The 19,126-nt window shown below is 41.0% G+C and overlaps 1 protein-coding gene across 2 annotated transcripts; it reads right to left on the bottom strand.

Annotated features, from left to right (window-relative positions):
* Window positions 1–570: 570 nt before the first annotated feature.
* Window positions 571–18,110, bottom strand: LOC125878846 (cAMP-dependent protein kinase type I-alpha regulatory subunit-like). Of its 2 annotated transcripts, none has more exons than XM_049560300.1 (11): window positions 17,959–18,110; window positions 16,590–16,776; window positions 16,250–16,417; window positions 15,111–15,202; window positions 14,967–15,028; window positions 14,818–14,864; window positions 8,822–8,980; window positions 8,631–8,691; window positions 8,405–8,526; window positions 7,389–7,470; window positions 571–7,294 (listed from the first exon to the last, which is right to left on the bottom strand). In XM_049560300.1, exons 2-11 carry the CDS (start codon window positions 16,761–16,763, stop codon window positions 7,122–7,124), a joined length of 1,140 nt encoding a protein of 379 aa, XP_049416257.1. In that variant the 5' UTR covers window positions 16,764–16,776; window positions 17,959–18,110; the 3' UTR covers window positions 571–7,121. The 2 variants fall into 2 exon arrangements, with proteins under 2 accessions (XP_049416257.1, XP_049416256.1); XM_049560299.1 differs by having other exon boundaries at window positions 16,250–16,420.
* Window positions 18,111–19,126: the final 1,016 nt, after the last annotated feature.

Below are 19,126 nucleotides of genomic sequence, written 5' to 3' on the forward strand. Positions count from 1 at the left end.
TATCACTAAACTCTGAGCTTAATCATTAGCTTTTAGCTTAGCAGCACTGGTAATTGAGTAGGCTTTTGAACAATGCAGGAGAAATGTGCGATGTGGGCAGCGGTTCCAGCCACTGCTACTGCTGCTACTAACGGCTGCTAGCCCAGCCCGTTGGAAAGAGTGTGGGATATACCACTACAAGGAATGGGAGGGGGGGGACTAAATCTTTTAAGATTTAAATAGTACATTATTGCGCGATTATAATGGGCACCGCTTACATTGTGCTTTCAATAAATACTACTGCATTGTTCAAAAATTACAGCTTTACTGAAGGGGGAGTCAGCCCCCCCCCAGGATTTCCGCCCCTGCTTCAGAGAAATATCAAACAGACAAACAAACACAATCACTGCAGTCAATCTGAAGGGAGGCACAAAAACTTTAGAAAAATGATCCTGTGCAGAGACTCATTGATGCCTCACTGCAGGCTGCTCTATTCTGCTTCCACACTGATGGTCTGACTGAAAGGTCAGTGAGAAACTGCAAGGTTTCTGAGAGGAGACAGCTCTACATATTAACACTCATTATCTCAGCTGTGGCTGATATCGTTTTAATCATATAGTGAATCACAAATACTGTAAAATAATAAGAAATAGGTGATTTAAAAAAAAAAAGAAAAAAAAAAGTACCAAGTCAGCATTCTGCACGTGGGTGCAACACTACTGAATTAAGACATCTTTGATTAACATAACAGATCAGAGACATCTAACACTGGGTGCTTATCATAAAATATATTAAACAAGTCAATAAATGACAAGCTCTAAATCAATGTTAAGGCCAAAACTAACTACAGGTCTCCACTGGCTGGACTACAGTAATGATATATTCAGAGTAAATGAAAGAAGAAGAGACAAATAACTGCAAAACAGAGTTACAAGCATCAGCAGCGAGTCAAAGGCCAGGACACACACACACACACACACACACACACACACACTCTGACTCTCATACTGTACATCAAATACACAAGTTTAACTAGAGGACTCCTTGAAGATTTGTCGGATAGGGCTGGGTATGAACCTCCAAACTTTCCTGGTACCAACTCAAGTGCGTGTAAAGGCTTTGACACACCAAGCTGATGGTCAGCCATTGGTGAATGTTGGGCCATCAGTGAACCTCTGTCGCCCTAGTCTTTGTGGTGTGTCTGGCCTCGTTGGCCCTTGTCTGCTTTTTTCAGCATGCTGAATCTGTAATGACAGAGCCTGTCAGTAAATTAAATCCCTCTGATTGGCAGTTCAGTGCACAAGAAGAGAAATGAAAGAGAGGAAAGTAAACAAAGAGCTAAAGTCAAGAGGGAGTGAGACCAAAACAAACTTGTTACTTAAGCCTCCTCCAGACTGTGAGATTTTAGCTATCTTGTAAGTTTAGCACAAGCTACATGGTGCGACATGGATCTAATAAACTACAATGTCCATCATCGTTATTATGCAAGAACAAAACCTCATCAGCTTGCATCATCCATCTAGGCTGCTGTAGTGGCAAGAGAAAAATGCAAACAAACATGAATCGTGCCCTTGCTGTGGCGGCATTTACGTGTGTAAAAAAAAGTCAAACGAAGAGGAGGGGGAGAGTGCAGACACGGTCGTGGCTGGGGGAAAGAGGCCACATTGATATGCCGATTTTGCAACGAGAGCTGGAAATGTTCTGTTCCATTTTCAATCGCTTATCCAAAGCACCCCTGATGTCCCTCTCCTCAGTGACACTTTCCAGTTCCAACTGGGGGACACCAAGGGGTTCCCAGGTCAGATGAGATATGTAATCCCTCCACTGTGTTCTGGGTCTGCTAACGGGAGGCATCCTGATCAGATGTCTGAACCACCTCAACTGACTGTTTTCAATATGATGGAGCAGCAGCTCTATTTTGACCTCGCTCTAGATGTCTGAGGTCTTCACCCTGTCTCTAAGGCTGAGCCCAGCCACCCCATGGATAAGTCTTATTTCAGCCATAGGTCATAGGTCAGCTTTGGGTAGAGCTTTGGGTGGTGACCGAAAGCTCAAAGTGTATTTATTGTATCTACTGGCATTTAGCATTGTCATACTGATCAGTGCGTCATTTCACGCTGCATTTCTGTTGGTTGGTAACAGCAGTCATACTGTGAGATGGTCTTCCCAAATTTATGACACTGTCAGAATTTTATCTCAGGCTGTCTTTGATCACAAGACCATGATAATGTCCATCCTTGAACCTCTATCACTGTGGACCACTATTGTAGAGCTATGACCAAAGATATCACCACAATTCTTTCACTCTGGTCATTTCCTGGGCTTAAGGTAAGATTATTTTTCTTTAGCTGTATTATTGTTCACTGGCGCACAGTAAATATGCTCTGTTCTTTCAAAATTAAATTGTTGTTAATGTGCTAACTGGCTAACTAGCATCAAGATGGTCTTCCTCTTTTCCTTTTTTTTAATGACAAATATATTCTACTGCTGTCTGCTGGTGTGGAGAGTTATATCTTCTCATGCAGGCACAACGTACGTGCTGGTTGACCATCAGCTGTAGTCTCTGAGGTGTGTTCATGTGCAACTTTTTGGCCAAGACATGGCAACGTGAGGTAACACAACAGTCTGCTTACATTGCTGCTAGTTCTTTGCTGTCAGTTTGGTGTGTCTGGGCCTTAAAGTATCCAGAGTTTGTATCAAGACCTGAAAATCTTATTTACTTACTCAATGAGCAGACAGTTTCTGATTCAAGTAAAGTTTTAGACAGTTTACATTCTAGGCAAACATACGACAGCTTCAGTTAAGAAGACATTACCATTTGTTAATTCTGGTGTCTTTCATTAAGGGTTCTGTAGGAAAACATGTTAATATTCCTGAGAGAGTATTAAAAGCTGTGGGTATTTACCAGGCACAGAAGGTTCAAACAAAAGATGATACTGAGTTGCATTATGGTAAATGTAGGATCCAGTGTTTTGGGAGCTTTGGTTGGTCTGATGAGTTTTTCAAGTGTGTAATGTTAATAACAGAGGAGAGAATTACAGGCTAATGTTGAGACGTAGCATGCAAGTCTTCCTTGCTTGGTTTGAATGGGATGACATACATTTTCTGTTTTCATGACCAAACATAACTTTGTGCTGGCCAACTATGAGCTTTTTGACTGGCCAACAGCAAGCAGAAACTACGCTGCTTTCAAGCCAGTAGTCCGCCATGCGGCTCCTTTAAATTGACAAGCACGATCGAACGTTCAGTGACTCACATGATGAGCGACCAGAGCAACCAAAGCTGCCACAAATATTGACAGTTGTGCTTCTTGAGCGGCCGCGACAAACTTTTCCTCTTTGGAAGCTTCTGGTTTGAATGTACAGAAAGAGCAAGTGTTACTGAAAATGTAATTATTCATTAATTATGTTTTTAAAAATTACAAAAATGATATCATGTTTAAAAAGCAATCTTAAAACTACCTGAGAACCTGAACTGTTTAAATAGAAAGTTAAAATAATGCGTTGGGTACAGAGAAAACAAACTCATATAACAGAAAATGGGAAATAAAAATAAAAGCCCAATTTAAACTGGAAGTTAATTGTTCTTCTTCTTCTTTTTTTTTTTTTTTCAAAATTTTTGTTTTACTTCTTATTTCTCCTCCAGGGTAAAAACATGCTCCATACTGTAGGTGTATGGCTGATGGTGGTGCTCCTGTCAAAGGTTAGCCCTGTTTAAACCAAGATAACACTGTAGAGCTGCTGCACTATAGTCCCTTTCTTTATGCCACCTTTGCATTTTTGCAATAACAATAATAATAGCATTAACATGGAAATAATCATTTACCGTCCCTTTTATATGGCGGCTGATCTCATTGTCATTGTTTGATCATTTCAGCTGCTGTTCTTGTTCTTTGAGTACACTGCTAACTGCTATCAGCGACAATGTATGCTGCACGCATAATACATTGTTGAAATGTCACGCCTGTGCTGCACATGATCCTGTCCTGCAGGCTGTCCTATTTTTTCCCATGTAATTTCTGGGCTGCCACTATGGCTTAAGGGCAAGACAATCCTTTAAGAAAAGTGTGACTACAAGGTATACCAACACAACAAAAACTAAAACTAAATTAAAACAAGAATACACCCATACCAGCTGGCAGGCTGTACTTTGACATAGTGGTGCTTTGAGCTAAATGTTAATACCAGCAAGTTAACACTAACAATGTCAGTGGTAACTTGTTTAGCAAATTTATACCATCTTGGTTTAATGTGCTAGCAGGCTAGCATTTGCTAATTAGCAAGTACAGCTGAGGATGATAGGAATGTCATTCATCTTCAAAATTTTAACCTCATAGTGCAAAAAATAATGTCAGCAGATCACCAAAGGTATTAGGAGTCATCCTGAGGGGGGCATGAATAGATAATCTATAATTTGCTGAGATATTTCAGTCCACACCACAGCGGTGGACCAACGGACCAACACTGCCATCTCTAACCCCTCACAGCTAGCATGGTAAAAACATAACAACAAAAACAGCAGCAGCAAAAAAAAAAAAAAAGATAAAGCTTTTGGCGTACTTTGTCAAAAACAAAGCCTGCTCAGTCAACATGAAACTATTTGTTCAGCATCTCTGTGAACACTGAAGATCCCAGAGCAAACAAACGCCCCATTTCTAACAAGCAGTCTGGTACAGTTAGTTCATTTCAGTATGCATTTTTTGTTTCCAATGTGAAAAGTTTTGGATGATACTGATGAAATCGTTCCTTACCGTCCCCATGTTTGGTCCCCCCTCTTTTGGTGTACCTAGCACACAGATCTGGTACTAAAAGGTGGAGCTGTGAACACTGCAGTCTGATTGGTCAGTAGAGGATGGTCGCTCTGCTCAGGGCTGAGCTGTGTCAGGTTTTGAGGCTATGTAACCACTGTTCATACTGTGGAGAGTTTTATTAGTAAACTGTGACTATAAAATGAAAGGATGTTTTGCTGCCTCTCAAAGCAGCTGTGGTCTGAGAAAAAAATAACTTCATTCACTGGGCCGACTGTCGGCAACTTTTAAGGTGGAACGTTAACTTGTAATGTTACTCAATGCATGAGTTGATGACGTGAATCCATCAGCACACCTTAATTTATAATATGACCATTCCATTGGTTTTTACTGACATACACTTATAGGAATGAGTGGATCATCAAGCGTTTAAAAATATATATTAATTTTGACCGGATTATGTGAACTGCATAAATTCTAGTCCTCATTTAGAGAAAAAAAAAAAAGCCGTTGCAGAGCGTCGTTCCTGTGGGCTATTGCAATACAAAACCCCTACATTTGCCTGGGAAGGACTCTCACTCCAACCTGTTCTATTTTGTTCTGAAAATGTTGGCGTGCAACCCTGTTCTATGGAGGATAAACGATGTGCAGACTTCCATCTGTGTCATCAGTGAAAATACAGGAAATACAGCAAGTACTGGACGAAGCATTGAGTGACAACAACCCCACCCACAGTTAAGAGGACTGTTTGCGGTAGAAACACTAAACAGACCGAGGGTCTAGGTATCATGTCTAAAGGGTTAGTTTTGGTTCCGAAGGTACTATACCGAAAGGGTTTGGTGTAAACAGGGCTTAAGCTACTAACTGTGCATTCACACTGTCAACATTTGTGACTTCGTACTGCAAAAATGATAATATGACTACATTTTGGGTTGGTTATTATTAACTGTTACCCCTTCAAACAGTGGAACATTGGAATGGAATACTTCACCACCAAAAAACACAAATGGTTATCTTGGGAGTTGGTGTATTCCTTTGGCTTACATTATCTCTATTTCCATGCACTTTCATATCCCATCCCAATTTGGCTCTTTTTTTTTGCATCAGCTATTTCATCTCCAAACATTTCACTGTGATGGCATAATGCTTTAGATTTTGTCTATATTACTTTAATCCATCTGAGTATTTTATATAAATGTTCCCATTTTAATGATCTTAACATTTTCAACATTTATCAGCATGTTCTCAAATGTGTTCTATAAATATAGTCTTGTTTTGACACTATCTTTAAATGTTTTGATAAGCTCTTATTGTAACTGATCTCTGAATTCACAGTGAATCAGTAGCTGGGTTTCCATCCAAATGTATCGCAAATTTTAAGCAAATTTTGTGAAAATGCGCAAAAGAAAATGCGAATTTATGCACGTTTCCATTCATTATTGTTTTATGAGTATTGGGAGTCAACAGGTCGAGCAGAAGGTGGCACTTCTCATGAAAAATAAAATGCAAAAGAACACCCGTAGAAGAAGAGGGCGCCGTGAGATGACGTCATTGAGAGCGTCTCATGTCCACAACTGATGTAAACAATTACCCGCACATCCATGACTACGGCGAGATGGAGAGATTCCTTGGGAACTTCTTGGCTATTGCGAGAGCTCTCATCACACTCATGTCAGCGTTGTCAGCGTAGCCTACATAATGCCGTGATGTCTGTGTTGGTACACCAGGCAGAGCACATGATGCAGCGGTATTCAACACATCCAGTCTACTCAGGTAAGCTATGAAATAGCCTACACTCACCTGACACTGGAGTAATTACCTCTCTCTAAGTTCACACAGGTGTGTGTGTTAAGTAGAAGTAGGATTCGGTAGCCTACGTCATTGTTTATTCGCTAAATCTGTTTCCATTGCCAAAAGTCGCATTTTCCTAATATCGATACGCTGACTTTTCCACCCCCTCCAAGCGTGAAAACTTTTTTCCGATATTTCGGCCCTTTTTCGAATTTCTGGCATTTCCATTCAAGTTTCTTTTCGCAATTGTTGAAAATGTGAATAAAAAATAGGTGGCTGGAAACCGACCTAGTGTGAAGGCAGAGTCAGTCATGCATAAGGCATTATTTAATTTTAGTGACACTTTCAAAGTGTGCGTGAAACACCTTCTGGATTTAGGGATCACAGCTTCAGGTGAGGCTCAAAACCTTCACAGGCAGTCACATCTACTGAGTACATTAAAAAAATATGAAACAAATAAAAAGAGTAACAGATGTGTTGAAGTCATCTTGTTTGGAGTTGTGGGTGTGGTAACATGTAAGAGAGATTAGAAGTAGCAAACTTAAGCAGAGGTGCGATGGTGAATTCTGCAGTGGATGAAAGGGGGGTGTGAGGGCTGATAAGCTCAAACAGAGAGAGAAACAAAGCTGTTGTACTGCTCAATATTTCTCTTAAGGATGTCGGAGCAAGGACCAAGGACTCGTTCGAACCGCGGCCGGTCCAGTTTGACACACTTGAGGGGTCCACATGCAATAACAGTGGCAGCACGGGGCCGGTTCATCAGCAGGGCGATCTCACCTAAAGGACACAGAAAAACAACCAGTCATCCAAGGTTCACACATTCACACAGGCATATCAACCTGCTGATGGTGACCTGCTTTGTCTGACTTACCAAAGTAATCTGAAGGTCCAAGTCTGCCGACCTCCACAAATTCCTCGTCCTCTGACCGCCTCTGCAGCACCGCTGCTGTCCCCTGACAGTACAACAACCACATTTTAAACTGCGCAACCCCAAAATCAAAAGCAATTTTCAGAAAATCCAGGTCCAAGATGCAAGTGGACTTATCATACATCTCATTGTTGCTAGAAAATATCTAATGTTACTAATGTTACTAATGTTACTGTTATGTTAATGGAGGAATGCAGGGCTGAAGAAGCAGCCTTCACTTGTTGGAGAATAAAATTTTTCCCCCACAAAATATTACAAATCTAAAACTAATTTATAACATTTAACTTGCAACCGCTGCCTTTTGTGAGGATGAATTATAAGTTAACTCTAACCTGTGCACAGCTATAGACTGTCTAGGTGCTGCACTGCCCTTTCCGTTGAGTTCTGTCTCTTTCAACATCACCGCATTGTGATGCATCTGAGAACTTATTTTTTTTTTCACCCAACCCTCGTAGATGTAGTCACTACAGACAAAACACCTTAGTACTGTGGCCCTCAGTATCTGTGATCACATGTGAGTGATGAAGTTCTGCTTTTTTTGTATTCATCATACCAGTAATACTCACCCAGGGACTCACCCAGGGACTAGGTGAAACCTAGAATTTCTGTTGCTAAGCTGTAGACCTAGTTAGAGTGCAATGGGCTCAGCTGTCAATATATTTTGTTTAACAGGGTACCACACCAAAGAATGTTGCCAGCTGGGGTATCAGTGGCTTAGTGGTAGAGCAGGCGCCCCATGTACAAGGCTGTTGCCGCAGCGGCCCGGGTTCAAGTACAGCCTGTGGCCCTTTGCTGCATGTCATCCCCTCTCTCTCTCTCCCCCTTTCACACTTAACTGTCCTGTCCATTAAAGGCAAAAAATGCCCAAAAAATATCTTTACAAGAATGTTGCCAGCCAAAACCAATGTCCCGTACCAACGGGTATTGGTGAACTAGCATTTGCAAAAGGTGTTGTGTACCTCCAGGATGATGAAGAACTCATCACCAGGCTCTCCCTGCACCACAATTTTCTGGCCGTCCTCAAACTGTACAGTCTCCAAAGCATCTGCCACCGTCAGACGCTCCCACTTATCCAGAGACTCTGTTCAGGAACAACACTTAGCTCATCAGGTCAACAACAGCTTTTGTTTCAAAACAAGATGGTCCAGTCCATCAATATGAAAAACTGTTGAGCTACCTTCTCACCTAAAATGGACACCTTGCTGAGGAATTCCTCATACATCTTGCGCTTTCTCAAAGTGCTTCCCTAAAAGTGAAAAAAAAAAAAGTTCATATAACATCCCGATCATCATTTTGCTACAAAATTAATGGCATTACCACAGTAATTCCTTATTTCCTGTAAGTTTTTGGCAATGTCCAAGGACTGTAGAGTTTACCATCAATATTCTCCTGTAGCTGTCTCTGTCGATGCCCCACAGCTTGACATTGGACTTGGCTCGGACTGTAGCTGCACGAGGGGTCCCATAGATCAGAGCCAGCTCCCCAAAACTGCCTCCCTCACCAATGCTGGTCACCCATTCATTGTTTACATATACCTGAAAGGTAACAGACAGCACAGACCTGTGACCAGGTTTCTAAAGACATGGCAGGGACACAACTTAAACAACCATCCATTATAGCTACAATATGGTGAAATGATGCTGGGCAGAGAACTAAATCTGTCTATATGAATCTGCAATAGTGTGTCCTTCTAGGACACAATTAGAAAATGGTGGGGCACAAACAAAGTGTAAGTTCACGACTACTAAGTTAAGGCTGTATTAATACATATTTTGGACACTTGATGGCAGCAGAACAAGCTCAAACATAACTCAACAGAGCAATAGGCAACATCAGGCTTTTCAGGGGTGCAAACTCATCAGAGGTGAAAAAGGGGACAAAGATGTGAACCCTCTGGGGGAGGCGGGGCATGCTTCCCCAGGAAAAAAGTTTTTATTTTTTTTAATATCAGCTATAAAATGTGGATTTCCAGTCAATTTCAGCATAAGGACATAAGCTCAAAGCACAAGAAAGTGCAGAGCCAGGTTCAACATTGTATTAAAATACACTGTACTACATTGCAGCAACTAAATATATATGTGGTTTTTGCTCTTCACAGGTATTGCAGAAAAACTGTCACAAGGCCATTTCAATTCAGCTTGTGTCATTTTTAGTCAGCTTGACATTTGCCTCAGGCAACATAGGCAGCATAATTAGGCTAACTTAACGTGTTCTACTTAGATACAAATACAGATGGGTTTTTTTTGTTGTTTATTTTGTTGTCCTTGTTGTATTTTTTTGTCCTTTTGTGCAGGCAAACAAAGAAATCTTCATTATAAAAAAGTAGCTGAACTGTATTTAAGTCATTCAGTTTTCCACTACACTACCTTTGAATGAGCACAAATACAACCACACACATAAATGAAACTACCCTTATAACAACCTTCTTTCACATGAAAAACATCGTTTTCAATAACTGCTTCTAAAGCATTTATACTATATACAATATGCCATAATACCCTCTTTATTATCTATTTTATATGGTTGTGAAGACACAACACATTTCGCCTTCAAACAGCTGTATTTATTCAGGTTTCCCACCCAAAACTAAGTTTTACAAGACTAAATTTGGACACATCATCATAATGTTACAATTTACCTTACCTTCACCCAGTATTCACTTTTTGCTGACACCGTCTTCACATTTAAGACTAGACTTAAGACTTTCCTCTTTGATAAAGCTTATAGTTAGGGCTGGCTCAGGCTTGCCCTGTACCAGCCCCTAGTTAGGCTGACTTAGGCCTAGTCTGCCGGAGGACCCCCCCATAATACACCGGGCACCTTCTCTCTCTCTCTTATTCTATTACTGCATCTTGCTAACTCGGCCATTCTGGATGTCACTAACTCAGCTTCTTCTCCGGAGCCTTTGTGCTCCACTGTCTCTCAGATTAACTCATATCGCAGCGGTGCCTGGACAGCGTGACGTGTGTGGTTGTGCTGCTGCCGTGGTCCTGCCAGATGCCTCCTGCTGCTGCTGCTGCCATCACTAGTCATTAGTCATACTTCTACTGTTGTTATTATACACAACTATTGTCACACATGTATACTGCCAGATATTAATACATACTTTCAACATACTGTACCACAGTAGCCAGAACTATAACTATAATATTATTACTTTCAATAATGTTGTTGTAAGCTACTGTCATTACCTGCATCTCTCTCTCTCTCTCTCTCTCTCTCTCTCTCTCTGTGTCTCATTGTGTCATGTGGATTACTGTTAATTTGTTATGCTGATCTGTTCTGTACGACATCTATTGCACGTCTGTCCGTCCTGGAAGAGGGATCCCTCCTCAGTTGCTCTTCCTGAGGTTTCTACCGTTTTTTTTTCCCCGTTAAAGGGGTTTTTTTGGGGAGTTTTTCCTTATCCGCTGCGAGGGTCATAAGGACAGAGGGATGTCGTATGCTGTAAAGCCCTGTGAGGCAAATTGTGATTTGTGATATTGGGCTGTATAAATAAAATTGATTGATTGATTGATTGATTGATTAGAGCTTGAATGCATCATAATGTAACTCAGTGCAACCTCTGTCTGTTAGTTTCGGCCGACTACTTACAGCAGTTACTAGGGTTGGGAATCTCTCTGTGATAGACAATTCGATATGTATCTAGATACCTGGGTTATGATACGATTCAAAACGATATATTTTTAATACACAAGAATTCGATACGATTCGATACAGTGTCGGACTGATACGATTCGATACAATTCGATACAGTGTAGGACTGATACGATTCCATACGATTCGATGCAGTGTAGGACTGATACGATTCCATACGATTCAATACAGTGTAGGACTGATACGATTCGATACGATTCGATACAGTGTGGGAACGATTCAATACAATTTGATACGATTCTATGGTTAACATTTGTTGATGTAGACATTAATCATATATTATAAAATAAAAAGCCAATTCTATAAAAGTGACATCCTTACAGTATTTTCACATTTGTAAAAGACCACATCCTCAAGCACTGTTGCTGTATGGCACTGGCAAAAATAAAATAAAAAGACAAACAACAACAAAATCACACAGTGTCTGTGTTTTTGTATGTATCTTAAATGGACTTGAGTTTGGAATAAAGTTTATCATCACGCTGTACAATATAAACATAAAGCAGAATAAAATAATAACATGCAATGTAGGGGCAGAATCTGACATCTGTTATTAGTTGATATCATGGACTGTGATGACTAGCAGCTTATCACTGACAGCATGTCAGACTATTTCTCTGTGTTTGCTACACTCTGTCATTTATAAAAAGATAAATCACTTTTCTATAATACATCACTGATATTTCAATGGAATAAATTACTTATTAACTTATTCATACTTCAAAAACAGCGTCAATAAGTGATTAACATAGGGGGGATCAAAATAAAATACATAAATTAACATAAAAATCAACTAGCCACCATCCTCCCCTGACAAGTAAAGAACAGTCCCTAAAGTGCGCAGAGGTTTGTGGAAATGTGAATGGCTCGTTTCTCCTCTGACACGCCACATACCTGTGTGCTGCCACTGCCACTGTTCAGGTATTTTTGGGCAGTCATGACACCGACGAAGACTTCTTGGACCTGGAACCGGGCTTCTCGGTCGCCGGTAAGCTGTTATCTTGCGCCCCAGAGCACTATGGCCGCCGTATTTGACAGGAATACATATTTCTGTCTGTGTCTGTGACCCTGGTTCAACCCACAACCGGCAGGATTCGCCTTTAGTTTCTGCTGCGGCTTGGCTGCTCCCTGGTTTATCCAACCAGCATTAGCTTCTGTTCCTCAGCTCCATCGGTCAAGTTGGCGCTGATGTTTACATCCATTATCGTTGTCAGTAATGCCTGCTACGGAGCATGCCGCCGTCTCTCGCGTTGTTTTAGAGATGCAAACTGTTAAAGCCAGTCAACCGATTGCTAGTCTTACAATACCCAATCCATGACTCTACAATCAATTCATCTAAGGATTCATGGCTGAAATGTATTGATTGAGGAGGCTGCTACCGACGCAGCAGTATCTCTCACTTGTCAAACCGGATGTCCGGTCGTATCGGTTAATCGTTCCCAACCCTAGCAGTTACCTAGCTCTCCTCCTGATGATGTGAACACTGTTTGTTGTTCACAGAGTAGCATGATCAGCAACAGTTACTGATCAGCTCTTTTGATCAGCCTTCAAACTGTTGGGTGATCTGTTAATAATCCTTGCTCATCCCCAACTCTGACGTTGAGATAGAGAGTTTATTGTATATGGGGAGATTTCATAGCAGAGGCACAAAAGGAAACACTGGCTAGCGTTTGCTAAATCAAAACAACTCAATCTAATCAGGCTAATTAGCAGTCCCAGCATGACAAATCCTCATAAGTCAAGAAAGGTTATCATCACGCTACTGTAAGGGATTTTTACCCCCCGTCTTTTCAAAAAACTCATTGGATCTACAGTACAGGCCAAAAGTTTGGACACACCTTCTCATTCAATGCGTTTTCTTTATTTTCATGACTATTTACATTGTAGATTCTCACTGAAGGCATCAAAACTATGAATGAACACATGTGGAGTTATGTACTTAACAAAAAAGGTGAAATAACTGAAAACATGTTTTATATTCTAGTTTCTTCAAAATAGCCACCCTTTGCTCTGATTACTGCTTTGCACACTCTTGGCATTCTCTCCATGAGCTTCAAGAGGTAGTCACCTGAAATGGTTTTCCAACAGTCTTGAAGGAGTTCCCAAAGGTGTTTAGCACTTGTTGGCCCCTTTGCTTTCACTCTGCGGTCCAGCTCACCCCAAACCATCTCGATTGGGTTCAGGTCCGGTGACTGTGGAGGCCAGGTCATCTGCCGCAGCACTCCATCACTCTCCTTCTTGGTCAAATAGCCCTTACACAGCCTGGAGGTGTGTTTGGGGTCATTGTCCTGTTGAAAAATAAATGATGGTCCAACTAAACGCAAACCGGATGGGATGGCATGTCGCTGCAGGATGCTGTGGTAGCCATGCTGGTTCAGTGTGCCTTCAATTTTGAATAAATCCCAACAGTGTCACCAGCAAAACACCCCCACACCATCACACCTCCTCCTCCATGCTTCACAGTGGGAACCAGGCATGTGGAATCCATCCGTTCACCTTTTCTGCGTATAACAAAGACACGGCGGTTGGAACCAAAGATCTCAAATTTGGACTCATCAGACCAAAGCACAGATTTCCACTGGTCTAATGTCCATTCCTTGTGTTTCTTGGCCCAAACAAATCTCTTCTGCTTGTTGCCTCTCCTTAGCAGTGGTTTCCTAGCAGCTATTTGACCATGAAGGCCTGATTCGCGCAGTCTCCTCTTAACAGTTGTTCTAGAGATGGGTCTGCTACTAGAACTCTGTGTGGCATTCATCTGGTCTCTGATCTGAGCTGCTGTTAACTTGCGATTTCTGAGGCTGGTGACTCGGATGAACTTATCCTCAGAAGCAGAGGTGACTCTTGGTCTTCCTTTCCTGGGTCGGTCCTCATGTGTGCCAGTTTCCTTGTAGCGCTTGATGGTTTTTGTGACTCCACTTGGGGACACATTTAAAGTTTTTGCAATTTTCCGGACTGACTGACCTTCATTTCTTAAAGTAATGATGGCCACTCGTTTTTCTTTAGTTAGCTGATTGGTTCTTGCCATAATATGAATTTTAACAGTTGTCCAATAGGGCTGTCGGCTGTGTATTAACCTGACTTCTGCACAACACAACTGATGGTCCCAACACCATTGATAAAGCAAGAAATTCCACTAATTAACCCTGATAAGGCACACCTGTGAAGTGGAAACCATTTCAGGTGACTACCTCTTGAAGCTCATCGAGAGAATGCCAAGAGTGTGCAAAGCAGTAATCAGAGCAAAGGGTGGCTATTTTGAAGAAACTAGAATATAAAACATGTTTTCAGTTATTTCACCTTTTTTTGTTAAGTACATAACTCCACATGTGTTCATTCATAGTTTTGATGCCTTCAGTGAGAATCTACAATGTAAATAGTCATGAAAATAAAGAAAACGCATTGAATGAGAAGGTGTGTCCAAACTTTTGGCCTATACTGTATATGAATCTGTCAAATGACCTATATGTATTCAAAACAATGGTTTTTTGACAAAAGGTGACAAGTTTGCACCCCACCCCTGGTTCTTAGTAGAATTTATTCATTGTTGGTTTTAGTGATGTTACTCTTGATAGTTATCCCTTAATGTTTCCTCTACTGAACCACTAAGGCACAACTAGCCAAAGGAGTAACGCTAAAGATAATTTTTCAAATCTGTAATAACACCAGCTGATGTTTTCCAGGGACTGCACAAAAAAACAAGAGAAAGAGATCTTACATCCATCTCGCCCTGGTCAATAACATAGAAGTTGTCTCCCTCATCACCTGGAACAGGAGCAACAAAGAGTCCCGTGAAAGAATGAACACAAGAAAAATACAACACACACACATACATCTCCATGTAAAACGCTGTTAAAATACTGTCACCTTGTTGAATGACTGTTTCTCCGGCAATGTAGTTGACAGAAAACATGGCATCAAAAATGTCACTGGAGGGGCAGAAAAAAGAATCATTAGCTGGAAATGCATTGAAAAGGACTGTTAAACTATTCAACTGATGGGTACCATTACCTTCTCTCATTGTCATCCAAGTGGGCAAACAGCACATTCTTCTCCATGGCTTTGGCCAGGGCAGCCATGGTTTTGTAGTCTTTTGGGATGACCTTGGGTGAAAAAAAAATCTTGTTAAGATTCTTGTGGTGCATTTCAGTAAATATTAAGACTAGAGGTCGACTGATTAATCGGTTTGGCCGATTAATCTGCGCTGATAAGACGTTTTCCAAACTATCGTTATCAGTGAAAACAGGCTCTGATAGTTGCCAATGTTTGCAGAGTTTTTTTTCCCTGCAGCGCAACAAGCTTGCTCTGTCTGTCTGTCTGTCTGTCTGTCTCTCTCTCTCTCTAGAGTGAGACGGCAGGTGGAGCTTGTGCAGATGCCGCAGGGGAAAGGAGGCGAGAGGAGTCCACCTGGACATAAGTGGTAAACGTGATTCTAAGTGCAATAAAATCTTCACGAGTTAAAAAGCCAAAAAACATAACATCCTTGTTGGAGGTAATAACTACCACTTGTTCAACAAGCACAAATGTGCATCATATCAGCATAAAGAGCGATATTTCCCTGTGCATGTTTTTTTTATGACCAGTGACCACAGCGTGCTTGTTAAGTAAGCAAACAGCTTGTTAAGAACACGCTAAAATGAAAGCTGTCTGTGTGCAGTCTGTTTATCTTAGTTAGCCACAAAGCTTAAAATTTGGCAAATTCTTGTAAACTTTAGCTGCTGGCTGAGACAAACCACCCCCTCCCTCCTCTCTCTACCTGCAGGCAGTGGCAGCTGCTTGAAGTAGTTTGAAAGTAGTCAGAAATATTTATTTTGACAGTTAAGATTTGTTTCCAGATATTGATTTTATATCAGTGTTTCCCCTATATGCAATTAGCAGCGGTGCACCCCTAGACAGACAGCTTGTATGTCTAGCCTTTATCTAACTTTAGTAATGTTATGTTGTATATGATATCATCAACCCTAGATTTACCCTCCGTAGTGTCCCGTATGTCAGATCAGAGTCCTGCACTGGTTCAAGTACCTGCGGGTACCGAATAAGTAACCCGCACAAAGCTGTGTATCGGTTTAAAAAAAAAAAAAGAAAAAGAAAAAAAGATATGCAGTTAAAAAAAAAAAAGAAAAACATGGAAACAAGGTACCACCACAGACCTTTCTAACATAGGAGGCAGCATCTTCCTCAGTGTACACCTCAGCACTGATGGCTCCTCTCCGGCTTCGACCCGTCATCACAGGGTTTATGGGTGGAGAAACTTCATCCTCACGGGAGTCTGACCGCGAGCTAGATTTACGATGCGAAGCCATCTGCTGGACCTCTTCCTGCTGGGAAACAGGTGCACAACACCAGAAAGCCTGAATTCTCAGAAACTTTAGTCATGATGGGCCATTCAACGTAGATTAATAATTATTGTTATATTTCATATTCACAGTAAATTAGGTTTGCACATAGCACCAGTATCAAAGAGATGCTGTCACAGTTGTCAGCATTCACCTTTTCCAGTCTTTCGAAATAGTCTCTGAGAAAGGCCATGGGCCGCTCAGGCTGGGCTGTGCACAGCTGGATGATGCAGTTCTTGAGCAGTTGCTGGATGTTGTGTTTCTGAACATACTGCTCACACTCTCTGAGGCCCCGCTCCTCCTCGCTGCTTGCACTGCTTGATGCCATCTTTGTCTAGCAACTTTAAAGGAGATGAAAAGGAAACACACTGATGAATTAGGACACTGTCTCCTGCCATCCTAAACTGGCATGCAACTGCAGTGAAATTTTACCGATGGACTTGAGTGGTTTACCAACTGAAATTTACAAATAGCATGCCAAGTATGAAGAGGACAAATCCACAGCCCTTTCTCACTTTTCATTCTCATTAATATCTCACAGATAATGCCACTTAACAGGATTTCAAAGCTTCTCTGAGTCCCTTTAGCCTTTCATATGAGGAACAAGCAATACTCCATTTAATGTGAATAGTTTTCACATTAAATGGAGTATTGCTTGTTTGACTGATTCACACATTGAAGAATGTTAAGATTCCAAATCATTTAATATTTCTACCACAATTCTATATTGCTCAAATATTTATGCCATAGTTTTATATTTTTATCTTTGCTAAGTCCCACCTACTGTATATTTCTAATGGCTAACTAGCCTGTCAATTAATCCTTAATAGCAGATGTAAATTAAACACCTTTTTTGGAGGGGCTCTGTGGGCATTCCGTAGTCTCATTTAGGTGTGCTGTCATTTTAGGAATTTACTTCAGCCGGCGTGATTGTGACGTGAGTTTAGCATTTGCAGTTTGGATTCCTGGTATTGTTTTTATCTCTTGAAAGTATTACGTGAGGTAAAGCAAACTTGTTGTTATTCCCCTGACATGTGACTTAATCTGAAGTTGGAGAAATGACAGAATTACTTACTTTACGTTAGTAAAAAAAAAAAAAAAAAAAAGCAGGTATCTCTAACGTTACATGGTTAGTTACTGTATGGTTACAGTAACTTAACGGTTAGCTAACTAGTTGAGTAGATAAATGTAACGTGCAAATTTTTTGTTAGTTAACAAGAGTGCGTAGCTGCCAGTTGTTAGCTTTAAATTTAACGCGAGTCAGTGAGAAGCTAATGAAAATCTACAGTCTTAACACCAGAGGATTTACGAATGATGATTAAGGGATTAGCCAAACTGAATAACGTTACCAACCACTTAAACTAGCTGAGCGAGCTAACTGTTAGCACCCACAGTTCCGTATCAAACAATGATGAAAACACACTCTTGCAGATAGCAACAAGAAGTGACAGGCTTTGAACGAATGCATCCGCAAGAGCGCGACAGCTAACTATCCACATTACAAACAACAAGAAAATACTCACCGAGTATGAAATGATATTGTTTTTCCTTCTTGACAGCAGAGGACCACCACTTCCGCCTTTATTTTTCACAATAAAAGTGTCCCCTCTCTTAAAAAATAATTTACACTATTAAGAAACGTCTAAATATTAAACGTCAAATTGCATACACAAATAGGGTGAATACTGGTGACACTTTCTGCTAATTTATCTTTTGCGTCATTTTAATTACGATCCAAATGCCTTTGCCCCAGACTGTGTTAATAAGCTTAGCCCTTCATATGTTACTATTCTACTGTAATAGTTTAATACGGAGCCCCTTAAAGGTCCATTCGGGAGATTTTTTTGGACTGACGTCCCCTCGCAATAGTTTTGCATTCCTTTGCAATAACGTTTTGGATTCCCATGAGCCACCATTGTCACTTCCTCTTAGATGCCCGCATTGATCGGTGACCAATGTAAACTTGTTTAAAGCTTGCAAAGTCTCCTTTTAAACTGTAGTGTGCTGTAGATGTGTCCGGGGTCCTTCGCCTGTGGAACGAGTAACGTGACCACTAACTTGTCCCCAAATGAACGCATGTTTCTGTTAGGCCTGTGTGTTTCACTAACGTTCCTTATGTATTATGAAGAATGTCAGACTGGCCAATCAGTGGCAGAGCTGGGCCTGGAGTCACAAACAGCACCTTTCGACTGACACAGAACCGGCACGGTGCCAGTTCCCGAACCTAATAAAGTAGGCTACTTACAACAGCATGAAAGACAATAATAACAACACTACAGTTTAAAAGGAGACTTCGCCAGCTTTATACAAGTTTACATTGGTCACCGATCAATGCGGGCATCTAAGAGGAAGTGACAATGGTGGCTCATGGGAATCCAAAACGTTATTGCAAGGGAATGCAAAACTATGTATATGTGCACCGTGTGTTGTACACATAGGCTATACATAACTGTGTGTTGCTTTATGTTGTGTATGTTATTTGTCGTAATTAAAAAAAAATCCACACACATGGACCGATCCTTGGCCTTCTTTGGATCACTTTCATCACATCTGGCTTTGCAAATATGAAATATGTCCCGGCCATCTAAGCTTTACTCTCCATATCTCTTGATATTTTGTATTGATTGTTTGTATTGGTTTGTTGGTCTTGGTCTTGGAATAACGTTTGGTGAATAAGTATGTAGTGTGTGT

The sequence above is a fragment of the Epinephelus fuscoguttatus genome, linkage group LG19 (genome assembly GCF_011397635.1).
Source record: "Epinephelus fuscoguttatus linkage group LG19, E.fuscoguttatus.final_Chr_v1".
Taxonomy (NCBI): Eukaryota; Metazoa; Chordata; class Actinopteri; order Perciformes; family Serranidae; genus Epinephelus; species Epinephelus fuscoguttatus.